The following is a 15943-nucleotide window of genomic DNA, read 5'->3' as shown; positions in this document are numbered from 1 at the left end:
CACGTTTCCCAGTCCTGAAAAAGGCAACATTAATGCTATCCATTATTATCAACTTCGGTCTTTTACTATAGAGTAATTGGGCAACAAATTCACATATAACAAAAATAGAAATATTTTGGTGCCTAAAAAAACCAATGAATATAATCTCTGATGAATGATGTAACCATTTTTTTGAAAAAACTATATCTCACACACTTTACTCTTCCTATAATATCTTTTCATTTGTTTAGTTAATCATTTCATATTCTCAAATGGTCAAATAAAAATTAGATTTCACTTTACAGGTGACGAATAATACACGAAGACCTAAAAAAAATTATACAGAAAATAATCAAATAAGATTTATATGTTAACAATTTTATTATAGACATACAATATGGTATCATTTGATCGATATAAGACTTTGTTATTTAAACTTTTTTTATTTTATAACTTAAAACACAAAAAAATATATACTATCCTAATCAAACAAAAGTAAAAATAAATAATCATAAAAAAATAAAAAAATATATAAAAGTGAGAAATGAAATAAAAATAAAAAACACTTATGAACATTTAAAAGTTATGAACAAAATCAGAAAATAGAGAAACAAGTGAGGGAAAAAGAATGAAAGAATGTAACATATTAAAAAATGATTAGTGAAATAAACGGAAGACATATATACACATTTGAACGTCTTTTACGAAAAACAAAAACTTTGAAAATTCTATTTTTTATTTTGAAATGAAAAGATGAGAAGAACACTAAATAAATTCAATTGTCTGTTATTACTTATTACAATTATATAGATGTTAGCTAAAGAGAAATTTTTGAGCCATCAAGCTTTAGTAATTTTGGCTATTATTTGACTAATAAAAATATTAAATTGCCATTAACAAATAAATTTTATTAATTTATGTATAAAAATTTTTAAAAATATGGATATAAACTATATTAATTTATGTGTATAAATTTTAATAAATTTAAATATAAATTATATGTTTCTTATGTGTAAAATTTTTATAAATATATGTATAAATTATTGCTGGTGAAATATTAATAAAAAATGATAAATATTTGCTGATTACGTATTATTGTTCTTATTGGTTATCAAATAATACTATGTTTAATGTTACTTTTTATTTTTATTCATTTTGAGAGATGGATATTATATAAGTCACTTTTCTGTATACTTTTCTTATATATTTTTTACTTTTAATTTTTAAAATTTATTTTTTATGATATAAAAGAAAGATATAAAAAAATGTAAATAAAAAATATTGCATATATCAATTTTTTGAAACACACCTAATGGTCTAGTCTTTACCTTGGCAAGTGACTAAGATAGATGTGTCTTTATCAGAAAGAATTAATCCCTCAATAAAATTCATATCGAAAGTGATAGTTACAGAAAATCTAGGGTATAAGATGAAGAGTAAATAATAATTTTTATTAATATAATATTATATAATTAAATGTATGTAAAAATATTTTATAGTGACATTGCATTCAAATTAAATTAATGAGATGAATTTGTTGTGATAAGTTTTTGTTTGCTTGGTTGTTAGTTGGTTTTATAGTGGGCAGTGACCACCGCACCTAGCCGTTGGGTAATATTTAGCTACCGAACACAAACCAATACGTGGCGAATTGGTGAGTGAATGAATGCTTTGGATTCTTTTTCTTAACGGTAAGCAACCTTCTAAAATACACCACACCATTCCATTCTTAAACGTTACCGAACAACGTAACCAGAGAAGGTAATAGAACTCTGACTGTGACCCTTTGCCTAATGCCTTAGCCTCGCTGCTACCTCCACTATCCCTTCCCTTATATGAAACCCTCCTTCTCATAAAAACTTAACCACTTAAAATTTCAAAAGAAATTAATTAATAAGATATTAGCAATGCCTATGGCCACAAAGCCAGCTCTGTCACGTGCTAAACCCAAACCTGCTTCCTCAGAAGTAGCGAGAGCCGTTCTGAAACCGGGTGGGAACAGAGTTGTTGCAGTAGCTGAACACCCCACCAAAGTGAAGATAACGAAGAAGAAGCCGCAGCCATCACCACCCAAGGACGAGGAGGTGGTGGCACCGCCAAAAATTGAAGAGTCGGTTGTCCGAGGTAACGTGTCAGTGGACAGCACGTGCTCCTCGGATTCCTCCTTGTCTGGTTCGAGCAATAAAAACAACAGCAAGAAAAACAATAGTGTAGTAACGAGGAAGAGGAGAGTGAATAATGCTACCTTTATTTCTCAATCCCCCAAGCCCTCATCAGGACCGCCCAAGAGGTGTGACTGGATCACTCCAAATGCTGGTTAGTCCCGACTCTATACTTCCTCACCTTAAATTACCTGTTGTTCACTTTTTCAAGAAATGTACTAAAGGATTAGATTAGATTCTTGCTTTTAGAAGGATGACTTGGAATGCTTTTGATCCAATTGAATGGATATGTCATCATTGTCGGTTTTTTTTTTTATCAAACATTGCGACCTTTTATTTTCTTCCAATTCTGCATGAACTTGAGTATACAAATTTTCAGAACAGGCATAAATATGTGTCGATTAAATGGATAACATTCATGTTCTTTATAGTCTGTGTACTTAGCATCATTATAAATTGTGTCTTCAACAATAATAATAAAGCAGGGAGCCATGTTAACTAACCAAAATATTATACACAATAAATAAAAATATATGATAATAACATTTGTATTTATAAAAAAGTGTGAATTACGAACTTTTTGTTTTGGATATTAGAGTGACCATGGTGTTTTTATTTTTGAAACGGAAACTGTTGGGGTGTTATTCTCAAATGTGAAACTGTTTAATTAGAGGAATAGAAATTGGACTGTCCGATTTATTAGAGGTACATAAATCGGACCGTCTAATTTGTAAAGATACAGAAATTAAACCGTCCAATTTATGAGAGGTACAAAAATCGAACCATCCCATTTGTGTTAAAAAAAATTAAAAATTTTTAGGTACAGAATCTAGTTATAATAACATATGCTTTCTATCTTATGGCATATCTATTAGCCATTGTTTGCTTGTTATTTTAGTATTACTATGCTACATTACAACAAACTTTGGATGTTAATCCTTGTCGTGCATATTAATATCAAACTGACTAATTGAGAAATGTTATTTGTTACCAGACCCTCGGTATACTGCTTTCCATGATGAAGAATGGGGTGTTCCAGTTATTGATGATAAAAAGCTATTTGAGCTTTTAGTCTTTTCACAAGCATTAGCAGAATATAGCTGGCCAGCTATTCTTAACCAAAGACACATATTTAGGCATGTCTATCTCTATATTTACTACATAATATTGTTTCACAAACCATGACATGACATTACTCAACATATCATCACCATGGCATAATTACTTATCAATACATTATTATTATGTGTTACAGGAAGCTTTTTGAAAATTTTGAACCATCATCAATTTCACAGTTTACTGATAAGAAGTTGCTAACACTGAAAATAAACGGCAGCTCATTGTTATCAGAACCAAAGCTCCGCGCCATTGTGGAAAATGCCAAGCAAATACTTAAGGTATATATATTAGTTTACTCAAAAACAGTAATGATAAGAATATTAAAAAAACACTCAAAACTTATCTTATTTAGTATTTATTAAATATTACAGCAATTAATAAAAGCTAATAAAACAAATTTTGATTGTTTTTGGCTAATTTTTTTTTGTTATCAAATATTTCCGACTCAAAAATATAATGATCAACGTTCTGCATTAAGCATTTAAGCTAATATAATAGTTTTATTTAAAAGTTTAATAATTAATATTAAGCATTTAATTAAGTCCGTTTTGTTCAGGTTGTGAAAGAGTTTGGTTCATTCAGCAATTATTGCTGGAGATTCGTTAACCACAAACCACTTAGGAATGAATATCGATATGGACTTCAAGTTCCTGCGAAGACCCCAAAAGCAGAGGTCATAAGCAAGGACATGATGCGCAGAGGTTTCCAATGCGTGGGACCCACCGTGGTTTATTCGTTCATGCAGGTAGCAGGACTCGTTAATGATCACCTAATTACATGTTTCAGGTACCAGCAATGCAGGGTCACAACAACCACAAACGAACTCAAAATTGTCGTTAAAGATATTAATTAAGGCACGGAGTGAAACAGATTCCATAATTTTCCAATGCATGTAGGGTTGTGTATGACTGTATCTACATATATAAATGTAGTAAATTTTCAGAATTTCATGCATAGATCATTTGTGTGGCACCTAACCTAACCTCATATCTTGTTCTTTGATTTCCTGTGTGAAATTTGCATTAAGGCACTGATTTCGTGATACTGGCCTTTAAGTTGTTCTGTAATAAATTTCCGTATTTATAGCATACATGCGCTCCTCTATCAGTTAAGATAACTATATAAATACAAATAATACTAAGGCTTGGTTTGGTAAAATTTTTTGAAGAAGTGCTTGTATTTCTTAAAAGTTTAAATTCCTCATTTTGTATTTAGTAAATAAAAAAGACTATGTGCTTGTGCTTGCAGTTTTTAAAAATATATATAGGTACTAAAAGAATTAAAGTAATAAAAGCATAAAATCCTACAATTAATATACAGATATGTTATATAAATACAAATGATACTAAGGCTTGGTTTGGTAAAATTTTTTGAAGAGGTGCTTGTGCTTTTTAAAAGCTCAATCTCCTCATTTTATGTTTGGTAAATCAAAAAGACCATATGCTTGTACTTGCAGTTTTTAAAAGATTCGGGTACTTTTGAAAGTACCTAAGATAGAACTTTTCAAAGTTGGCATGTACTTTTCAAAATTTAAAAGTCTAATGTAACCTCATATGTTAGCTAATTTTTAAATTTAATGCTTGCATTTATGTCTATTATAGTATTTTTAAATTTTAAAAGCTATTTTACCAGACGCAATTGTTGTTGCTTGTATTTATTGAAAGCTATTTTTAATTTGATTTACCAAACATAAACGCTACAACTTTTAAAAAGCCATCTTTTAAAAATTAGCTTTTATAAGCTACTTTTGAAAAGTAAAACCTTTACCAAACTAAGTTTAATTCATCTAATTTGATTGTAATTATTCTCTTAACATCCCCCCTCAAACTCAAGTGGGAGCTAAGGATACCATCTTGAGTTTAGATAACAAAGTCCAGAAACGAGTACATGATGAGCCTTCATGAAGATATCAACAGTCTGATCCAGTATTTCAACAGCGATGAGACAAACAGCATCAATAAGGATACATTGTCGAACAAAGTGACAATCAATCTCAATGTGTTTGGTGCGTTCATGAAATACATCATTATGGGCAATCTGAATAGCACTGCGGTTGTCATAAAAAACATTAGTTGGGGATGATTAAGGAGCACCAAAGTCTTTGAGAAGCCAACAAATCGAGACAATTTCAGCAGTGGTGTCAGAGAGAGCACGATATTCACCTTCTGTGCTTGATCGAGCAGTGAATGTTTGCTTCTTAGCTCGCCAGAAAATGAGAAAGTCCCCAAGAAACAAATAATAGTAATGGAACCACGATCAGTGGGATCACCAGTCCAATCAGCATTTGAGTACGCTTGAAGGGATAAAGATGAATGGTAAAAAAATAAAGGCCATGGAATAGGGTGCCTTTGATGTAGCGAAGAATACGAAGAATTGTCGCATAGTGAGTAGTATAAGGAGCTGACAAGAACTGGCTAAGAACATGAACCGGATAAGCGATGTCTGGTCGGATGACAGTTAAGTAGATGAGTCCTCCAACTAGCTATCGATAAAGAGTAGGATTATCCAAAACAGTGTCATCCATAGGAGTAAATCGAACATTAGACTTAACAGGAGTAAACTTAGTGCGACTATCTATAATTCCGGCTTGAGCAAGAAGATCTGAAGCATATTTAGCTTGAGAGAGATAGATTCCATCATCGGTGGATATGACTTCTAGACCAAAAAATAGCTGAGAAAATTAAGATCTTTCATCTCAAAAATACGGTGAAGGGATGTCTTGAGATCAGAGATACCATCAACATCATCTCCAGTAATGATCATGTCATCAACATACAAAAGTAGAAGAACAACTCCACGTTCGCTTTTATGAATAAAGAGAGCATTCTCATGAGGGCTACAAGTAAAACCAAGGTTGCATATGGTAGTGTTGAACTTGTTAAACCATTCACGAGGAGCTTGCTTAAGGCCATAAAGTGCCTTGCGAAGGAGACAGATTTTACTAGAAGGATAAGGATATCCCGGAGGTAGTTTCATACAGACTTTCTTTTTTAAATCCCTGTTAAGAAATGCATTCTTCACATCCATTTGATTGAGATACCATTTTTTAACCGCAACAATGGCAAGAAGAGCTCGAACAGACGTAAGATGAGTGACAGGAGCAAAAGTCTCTTCATAATCAATACCATGCTCTTGTGTACAACATTGAGCAACCAATCGTGTCTTATAACGATCAATAGAGCCATCAAAGCGAGTCTTGATCTTTTATATTCTTATACTACCCACAATTTGATCAGAAGGAGGATCAACCAAGTCCTAAGTGTGTGCTTTTTCAAATGCTTGAATTTCTTCCTGCATTGCTTGCTGCCAATTTGGATTGGTAGAGGCTTCTCGGAATGACCGAGGTTCATGATGATGAAGAATAGTAGAAAAATAGTGATAATCAAAAAGATGAGGAGGTGTATTTCTTACTTTAGAAGAACGAGTGGAAGAAGGAGGCATGACAGCAGGAGTAGAAGCATCGTCCAGTCTGGAATCGTCGGGAGATGGAGAAGAAGGAAGAGAAGGGGCCTTGAGGGATGGACTTGGGGTAGACCCTGTAGTATCATCACTTGGAAAGAGATCAACATTGGGGTTAGTAAAAAACGGTGACGGAGTAGAAGGAATAGAATCAAAAGAGGAAAAACTAGAGAACATGTGATGCTCCCAGAAGACAACATAACGAGATATACAAATGCATCGAGAGATAGGATCCCAACAACAATAACCCTTATGTTAAGAGCCATAACCAAGAAAACAACACATGCGAGTCCGAGGTTCAAGTTTATTGTGTTCATGAGGCTGAAGAAGGACAAAACAGACACAACCAAAGACACGGAGAGAGATGTAATTGGAAGAAGTATGACAAAGACGCTCAAAGGGAGTAGTGTTACCAAGAACAAAAGAAGGGAGTCTATTGATAACATGAACAGCAGTGAAAACAGCTTCACCCCAAGCACGCTTAGGACAGGAAAAGGAAATAAGTATCGCACGAACAGAGTCAAGAATATTACGGTGCTTACGTTCAGCTCTGCCATTTTGTTGAGAGGTACCAGGACAAGAAAACTCAGACAAAGTACCATTTTCAGCAAGAAATTTAAAAAGTTTGGAGTCACGATATTCCATAGCATTATCCCATCTAAAGATTTTAATGACCTTTGAAAACTGAGTTCGAATCATAGTGGCAAAGTTAATATAAACCTGAGGCAGCTCATGATGATTAGCCATCAAATAAACCCAAGTAAAACGTGAATAATCATCAATAAAGACTACAAAGTATTGAGCCCCTCCCATAGAAGCAGTGGGAGCGGGACCTCAAACATCAGAATGAATAAGATCAAAAGGAGAGCAAGCAATGAAGAAATTATTATAAAAGGATAAGGCAGGTTATTTTGTAGTTTAAAAAGAAATGCAATCAAAAGAATCATTTTGAACTTGACCTAAAACACCTGTAGACATAAATTTGTTAGAACTCACCAAATCATAAAGCAGCTTCTGATTGCGCAAAGGAAGCTGACGACGAGACTCGAAGTAAGAAGACGATGAGCTTCATGACCTGCTACTTCTGTCGCCGACGATGAAGAACGCAATGAAGGTGCGTGACTATGTGCAAGACAATGACGAGACAGAGATCAACGACGACGACTAGTCTCGGAGACGAGAAGAGGGACGACGACCTTGATTACGAGACCGGAGACGAGAAAGAGAGCTTGAGTACGATGCCGAAACAGATGAGAGAGATCGAATTCCAGCGGGGGAGAGAGAGAGAAAGAGAGAGTAGGAAGAGAAGAGAAGAACAGATCTAAGAGAGGGTTTTTGAAACCCAGTTGAACGAATACTTTTGATTTTTTTTTGTTTTTCAGATATATTTTTGTTTTATTATTTACATTATTTGAAAATATAAAATTAGGATTAGTTAAATTATAAAATTTGATTGATTTAAAAGAGTATTTTTGTCTAATCGAATAAAGTATTTTATACGGGTAGAAATCAGGTGTCATTCGTTTGGGTACGTTAGAGCATCTCCAACGGGCAAAACTTTGGAGCCCTCCTACTGTGTTGTCAGAGAGAAAAGAGAGATGGGGCGTTGGAGAGGAACTCACTTGAATTTCTTCACGCAATTCAAAGCACCTCCAATGGCTGATCCCCATTCAACTTTTTTCTGACACTTTGAGGAACTTACCGTTGGAGAAGCAGAGAAACGAGTTCTCTCACGGAGTTCAAGGTAGAGGAGTCCCTGCTCAGAGGAACTCATGGACAACCAATGATAACTTACCAGTTAATATTAAATAACTAAATAATATTCAATTCAATAATAATTATAATAATTAATTAAATTAAATAATTATATTTTTATTTAATTAATAATTTATATTAATTATTTATATCATAATTAATATTAAATATTATTTATATTTATATTATTATATTAAATTAGCCGTTGTAAAATTAGCTGTTGTAAAATTAGCCGTTAGAAACTAGCCGTTATTATGTTACCGTTATTATTAATAAATTAATATTTTGTTACTCTATATATACCACTTAGATACACTTCTATTCTCACACTATCTACTACTCTTCTTTATCTTCTTCCAAGTTTACAAAATTAAAGTTCTGCTACTATTATTTTTTGTTCGAAAAAATGGATCCAAACCAACTCAACTCTTTCTTCAATTACTTACAAAACTTTTCTCAAATTCCAAATACCCTACAATCTCAAATCTCAAACTCTCAAGTTCCAAATTAAAACTTCACACTACCAAATTTATTTCAAAATCCAAATCCACAAAATCTTTCTAATTTCAATTTTCAAGCTCCTTATAATAATCAGTTTCCTATATTCCAACCGCAAAATCAAAATTCACAAACACCACATTTTCTATTTTCGTCCATATTTAACCCCTCTATCAGAAATGTTACTACAACTTCCTTTCCGTTTCCAACTCAATTCAGTGCATCAAGACATAACTCATCTGGTGTTGGTGGCTCTTCTAACCCATCCTCTCAGACTCCTATACAATTTAGTCCAAATTTGCAATATTCAGATTTTGCCAACCCTCGTGGATTAGATGCTATCGATTTTAATGATGATGATATTGAAGATCGGAGGCAAGATAGTATTCAACACTGGCATTGGAAAGAGGATGAGATGCTGATTAGTGGATGGTTAAATGTTTTAACTAACTCTGTAGTTGGTACCGATCAAAAGGGGGAAACATTTTGGAATCGAATTCATAGCCACTGTGTAGAATTTTGCTCCGACATGACAACGGGGGGTAGTTGCATGTAAAAAACGATGGTATAAGATCAACAAGGTTGTTGTACAATTTGCTGGTTGCTACGATCAAGCTAGTCGAAACATAAGGAGTGGTTCGAACGCTGATGATATAAAGGAGTTGGCTTATAAACTTTATTCCACAAATTATGGTCAAAAGTTTACTTTTGAGAGGCATTGTGAAATTACTGGTTTATGATGTAGTTTGTTTTATTTATTTCTGATGTAAGTTTTTAAATTAGTCAATATTATTGTGCCCTTATTGTTCATGAAAGTGACCGTTACAAAACTAGCCGTTGCAAAACTAGCTGTTAACTAGCCGTTAAGGTACTTATTGCAGACACACTTATAAATATTAACTATCCATGACTCTGCAACTCCACTTCAATTCTTGTTTCTCACCTCGAAAAAGAACTAAAAATTATATTTCTAAATATGGCTAGAAATTTTGATGATATGTTTAATGAGGCTTTGTATGGCAAAAGAAGACGGCAAGATAACACAGTCATAGATAATTGGATCGATGAGTGTTTACTCCAAGATTCAGAAGAAGAAGATATCGATAGAAGCTCTATCCCAATTACTTGTAGATGGATCAACAGAGATCGAGAAGCAGGACATGATCATCTTTTTCAAGATTACTTTGTAGATGAACCGGTGTATAATGCTGACATTTTCCGTTGGAGATTTCGAATGAGAAGACATGTATTCCTTCGGATAGTAGATGCTCTCTCAAACGTCTATCCGTATTTCCAACAGAGGGTTGATGCAACTGGAAGAAGAGGCTTGTCATCACTCCAGAAATGTACCGCTGCGATACGCATGTTAGCATATGGCGTAGGAGCTGATGCTATTGATGATTATGTGCGCATAGGCGAGAGCACTACAATTGAATGCTTGGAAAAATTTGTTGAATGTGTCATTTCGGTGTTCGAGGATGAATACTTGCAAAAACCCAAACCAAATGACGTACAACGTCTACTACAAATGGCGGAGGGTCGTGGCTTCCCTGGCATGTTGGGTAGCATTGACTGCATGCATTGGCAATGGAAAAATTGTCCAAAGGCGTGGAAAGGTATGTACATGAGTGGTTATCGTGGGGTTGCAACCATAGTACTTGAGGTTGTAGCATCTTCAGACCTTTGGATATGGCATGCGTTCTTTTGAGTTTCTGGTTCAAATAACGATATCAACGTATTAAATCGTTCTCCAGTGTTCAATGATATTCTAAACGACCGTGCTCCGGAGGTAAATTACACTATTAATGGTAATAATTATACTATGGGATACTATTTAGCAGATGGTATTTATCCTGAATGGGCCACATTTGTCAAATCAATCTCAAAGCCACAAGGGAAAAAACGCAAGTTATTTGCATAATACCAAGAAGGGCAAAGAAAAGATGTGGAGCGAACATTTGGAGTGTTGCAAGCACACTTTGCAATTATACGTGGTCCAACTTGTTTTGGAAAAAGAAGAAGCTTGCCAACATAATGAGAGCTTGTACTATATTGCATAATATGATTGTTGAGGATGAAAGAGCTTATGCAGGAAATTTTGCTCATGGCTTAGAGTATGATGATGTCGAAAATGGCTTATCATAACCTCAGTTGGGAGAAGAAGATTTCGCACCATACCATAAATTTCTCCAAAGAAATGCCCAACTTCAAAATAGGCAGCAGCATAAATAATTGAAAGAGGACTTGATTGAACACATATGGCAATTTCACAATGCTTGTCGTCAACTATAAAGCTTAATTATGTTTTTCTTTGTATTAAGTAATTTTACAAATTAGTGTAACCCCGAATTATATATTGTGTATTATTATTATATATGAATTTATTTAATATTAATATCTTTTAATAGTGAATTATTTTTACATTTATAAATTTAAATTATATTATTGAAAAAATTAATTACATTAATTTCAAGTATTTTAATTAATTAATTAAGTGAGACCATAATAGGGACTAAAGTTAGTTCTTCCTAATGGAGAAGAGAGAGATATTTTGAGTTCCTATTTACTGTTTATGACGCAAAAACTGATGTGGAGTTACTTTTTATGACAGGTGGGCCATAAACAGGAACTGGGATGAGTTTCCTACTGGAGATAGTCTCAAAACGAGGAAGTACCTTTGAATGGGGACTCCCATTAACCAATACACAATTGCCAAATGGCAAGTAAAAAAAAAAAACGTCAACTATAGAGTTTAATTATATTTTTCTTCGTATTAAGTAATTTAATAAATTAATGTAACCCCGAATTATATATTGTGTATTATTGTTATATATGAATTTAGTTAATATTAATATCTTTTAATAGTGAATTATTTTTAAATTTAAATATTTAAATTACATTGTTGAAAAAATTAATTATATTAATTTCAAGTATTTTAGTTAATTAATTAAGTGAGACTATAACAGGGACTAAAGTTAGTTCCTCCTAATGAAGAAGAGAGAGATGCTGTGAGTTTGAAGTATAAGATGGCAAGTCCAAAAGAAAAAAAGTATAGGATGGTGGTTGAACCTATTCGTCTTTTAATTATGATTGTGCAAAACGAAATATTATAGGCTCAGTTAAAGTGAAAGCTTATTCTTAACCGAAAAAATAAAAGCTCAAATTTAGGCCTTTTCACTATTTTTATTTTAATGCCTTACCATATGACAAATCGTTTTACTCATCCAAAATTAACGTAATTAATAGCACGAATTTCTATACTTCGAATCTACAACCACGTTCAACTTTCTAATGCAGCCTTACTTTGTATTTTCAGCATATTCTAAGTACTGGTAGAACTCGAACCGGAGACCAATTTTTTCTTTTTCAGTTGCAATTAGTAAGACTTGAATTCGAGACCTTTGAGATGGAGAGAGAACAGAATGCCGTGTGAGCTATGACTCATTGGCATATATAAACTATTTTTAGTTAAGAATAAGCTTTCACTTTAACTGGACCTGTAATATTTAGTTTCGCACAATCATAACTAAGGGAATGAACTGGTCCAACCACCATCCTATACTTTAACAAACCGTCTAATCCCAAGACAAAAACAAAAACCCCTCCAACCATTATCATTTGTTTAAACGTTCTTAATTAACCAACCTAACAATATCTGCTCTTCTCTCTGATCATGTGTGCAAAAATCCAAACTATAGAAGGAATTTAAGTTCTACACAGTAGCAATGACCATTTATTTAACGTATATAATAATTTCACCTATGGTCGAACTTCGTTAGTGGAAATGGTAGGTTTTTTTTTCTTTGTTCAAGGACTTTTCTTTGTATCAGAAGATTATATACATCAAAATCACACAAAAATTTTTTATTTTTGATTATTGATGTTAAAAGTATATTTTACAAGTGGATCAAACTAACAAGTGTGTATATATTAATTTTAAAAATATATTTATAAAATTTAATATTAAAAATATATATTAAAAGTGTATTAGCCAAACATATTTATACTATTTTCTCTAATTGAAGATAGAATCTATTTTCGTAAACCAATTATATTTTTAAAATTTCAGAAATTTGAAAATAAGAATCATTTTTAAAAAAAATAAAAAATAATGAAAACGAGAATATTTTATTTTTAGATGATTCTTTTTATTTTTTATTTTTAGTTTTAATGGTGATTTTTACTTTACTTATATATTGAAAATAATGGTAGCTAAACTTATTATTGTTATTTTTGTTAAATTATCTCTCTTTATTATGAATGTAATTAATTATTTTAAGATAGTAATTTGTTTCGTATTCATACTATATAAAAATTGATTGTTAACTTAATAAAGAAATTCATTAGATAGTAATTTGTTTCGTATTCATACTATATAAAAATTGATTGTTAACTTAATAAAGAAATTAAATAATGAAAGTCGCACATTTAATTAAAATATAATTTTATATTCTAAAATATTAAAAATATATTTTGAAAATGAACTAACCAAACATATTTTTGTAGTTTTCAATGTTTGAAAATGAATTTTATTTTACAAACCAATTGCGTATTTTAAAATGTGAAATTAAAAATAAACATCATATTCAAAAAATAAAAATAAAAAATAAAAACAAAAAAATATTTTTGTAAACTAATCAACTCCTAAAATTTTTTATTTATTTAAATAATTTTTTTTTTATTTTTCATTTTATACCATTATAAAATAAATTATATTTTTTTACATTACCTCTCAATTTCGTAGGCACTCAAATTTCGCTGACTGTGCGAGTAAAATTAAAGAAAAATTCAACGTAATTAAGAAAAGATATTTGTGTAACTTAAATAAATTTTTGAGGATCTTACTTCTTTTTTACAAACACCTTTGGAGCAATTAACATAGTTAGATGTCAATCATTAAAGAGGAGACCATAAGGATCTACAATGAGATGGCAAATTGATCCAACACCAATTTATTTAGTCTCATTTTCACTCATTAATTTTCTTTTACTCGTTATTATATGTAAAAGTATTGATCTCACACCTAAATTGGTCAAACAAATGTTGGTGGAACAGTCCAACTATGAGGTTGAAACAAATGTCAATGTACATTCAATTGTGGTGGTTAACTTTATGTATTCGCTCTAATTGTACTAGTTCATTTTCATGTACTCTTTAATTTCCATGCATTTTAGATTCTTTATCAATTAAGCTTGTTAGTAGTATAAGTGAGAAAGGTTGCTATTATGAAACCATCATATGGTATCTAGAGCCAAATAATCAAGTTTTTTATTATGGCCTTCATCATTTCTACTTCTTCATCAACCAAACAAGGCCTCATTCTTATTGGTGAAAAGCTTAATGACCTCACAATTCAGAGCCTCTCAATGGAAAATCATCTCGATTGGGCTAATGTTCCCACTCGTTTCGAATCGGTCAAGAAACCTCAACCTGAAGCAGCAGCTAAAACTGATTTTTCATCTGAACCTGCATCAACAACTCTTCTCCAAGAAACTGAAGCATTCAAGACATAGAAGTACGATGATCTTTCTCTCACCACATGGCTCATGGCTTTAATGACTACACCATGCATGAACAAGATTGTTCACTGTGATTGCTTTTGTGACGCATGGGCCACAATAATCAATTACTTCTCCACAACATTCAAGATAAGGATCCAGAGTCTCAAATCGCAGCTAAAGTGTGTAATGAAAACAGGTTCAATTAGTGATTATCTCGCTAAAATTCGCAAAATTGTTGATGCTCTTGCTGCAATTGGATACCAATTGGATGATGGTGATCACATCCAAGCTATTACTGATGGGCTTCTTGAGGATTATAGTGGTTATATAACCCCTATTATGTAAAGATTGGGTACCTTTCTGTCGCTTAGGCTGAATCTTTTCTTCAAGCGTATGATGACATGCTTGATCGTTTCAAGTCACCAACTTCATCTATTTTAGTTGCACACTTTACTCAAATGTCCTTCCCATCATCAAGAAGGGGCCACGGTGGTGGTAAATTTTAACGTTGTGGACGGAATACATGGCAACCACCAATAACAACATGCCAAATTTGTGGCAGGGCTGGCCATGCAACATGGAGTTGCTATCATCGTTTTGATCAGCAATTTCAACCCACTACACTACCTCCAACACAATTTCCATACTCAAACACCATTCCTCCATCACCATCAGCCTCTTTCCGTCAACCAAGATCATACATGTCTATAACTTCCTCGATTGCAGATTTGTCTTGGTATGCAAACTCTGGAGCCTCCTATCATGTTACTTCTGATCCCAATAATTTGCCCTCTCCCTCACCAAGCAATCTTGATCATGAACAACTCTTTGTCGGTAATGGTGTAGGTATTCCCATTCATAAATCTGGTTCATCTTTGTTGTTTGACAAAAATCAAAATCTTGGTTATTATATGTTCCAACAATTACACAAAATTTGCTTAGTGTTGATTTGCACAAGAAAATGGAGTTTATTTTAAATCTAGGCCTTATCATTGTACAATCCGTGATCAGGTAACTCGGGCCCCTTTTCTTCAGGGAATCTCTAAGAATGGCATCTATAGATTTGATGATCTTTATGTTCTTAAATCAATTCATGTGTATGAATCTCAATTGCACAGTAATAACTATAGTGCATCTCCAAATTGTTGCATTTCTTCTAATTTTTCTTTTACCTCTAATCTTCCTGTTCATAGCAATGATACTTCAAAGCTGCTTTGACTGCATCCAGTATGAAAGCCAATGATGTAGAAATTTGGCACAAATGCTTGGGCCATACTTCAATAAATAATATTTTTTGTGTTCTTAAGAATTGTGATGTTATTTTGCCTTCTAAATTGCCACATGTAAGTTTTGTAGGTGCTTGTACTAAATATACATATATTTACTTGCTAACAAATAAAACACAAGCCCTTACTGCTTTTCAGATTTCTAAAAATCAGATGAAAACTTAAATCATTACAAATTGATCAT

General features: G+C 32.6%; 1 protein-coding gene and 1 pseudogene across 1 annotated transcript; both read left to right on the top strand.

Moving 5' to 3' along the window:
• The first annotated feature begins 1712 nt into the window (after positions 1–1712).
• LOC107459996 (uncharacterized) lies at positions 1713–4214 on the top strand. Its single transcript, XM_016078311.3, has 4 exons — positions 1713–2295; positions 3136–3277; positions 3397–3538; positions 3817–4214. Exons 1-4 carry the CDS (start codon positions 1887–1889, stop codon positions 4111–4113), a joined length of 990 nt encoding a protein of 329 aa, XP_015933797.1. The 5' UTR covers positions 1713–1886; the 3' UTR covers positions 4114–4214.
• Positions 4215–9948: 5734 nt separating this feature from the next.
• On the top strand, positions 9949–11117 carry LOC107459973 (uncharacterized; annotated as a pseudogene).
• The last annotated feature ends 4826 nt before the right edge of the window (positions 11118–15943 follow it).

This window comes from Arachis duranensis, chromosome 8, assembly GCF_000817695.3.
Source record: "Arachis duranensis cultivar V14167 chromosome 8, aradu.V14167.gnm2.J7QH, whole genome shotgun sequence".
Taxonomy (NCBI): Eukaryota; Viridiplantae; Streptophyta; class Magnoliopsida; order Fabales; family Fabaceae; genus Arachis; species Arachis duranensis.
Note: the sequence above shows the minus strand (reverse complement) of the source record. Positions and strands in the feature narration are given on the sequence as shown.

What these genes read in the sequence shown, in the direction of transcription:
- LOC107459996 (XM_016078311.3), top strand. Translation starts at nt 1,887, where the DNA reads ATGCCTATGGCCACAAAGCCAGCTCTGTCACGTGCTAAACCCAAACCT. An exon ending in CTGGATCACTCCAAATGCTG is followed by an intron (nt 2,296 to 3,135) that starts GTTAGTCCCGAC and finishes ATTTGTTACCAG; the next exon opens with ACCCTCGGTATACTGCTTTC. An exon ending in ATGCCAAGCAAATACTTAAG is followed by an intron (nt 3,539 to 3,816) that starts GTATATATATTA and finishes CGTTTTGTTCAG; the next exon opens with GTTGTGAAAGAGTTTGGTTC.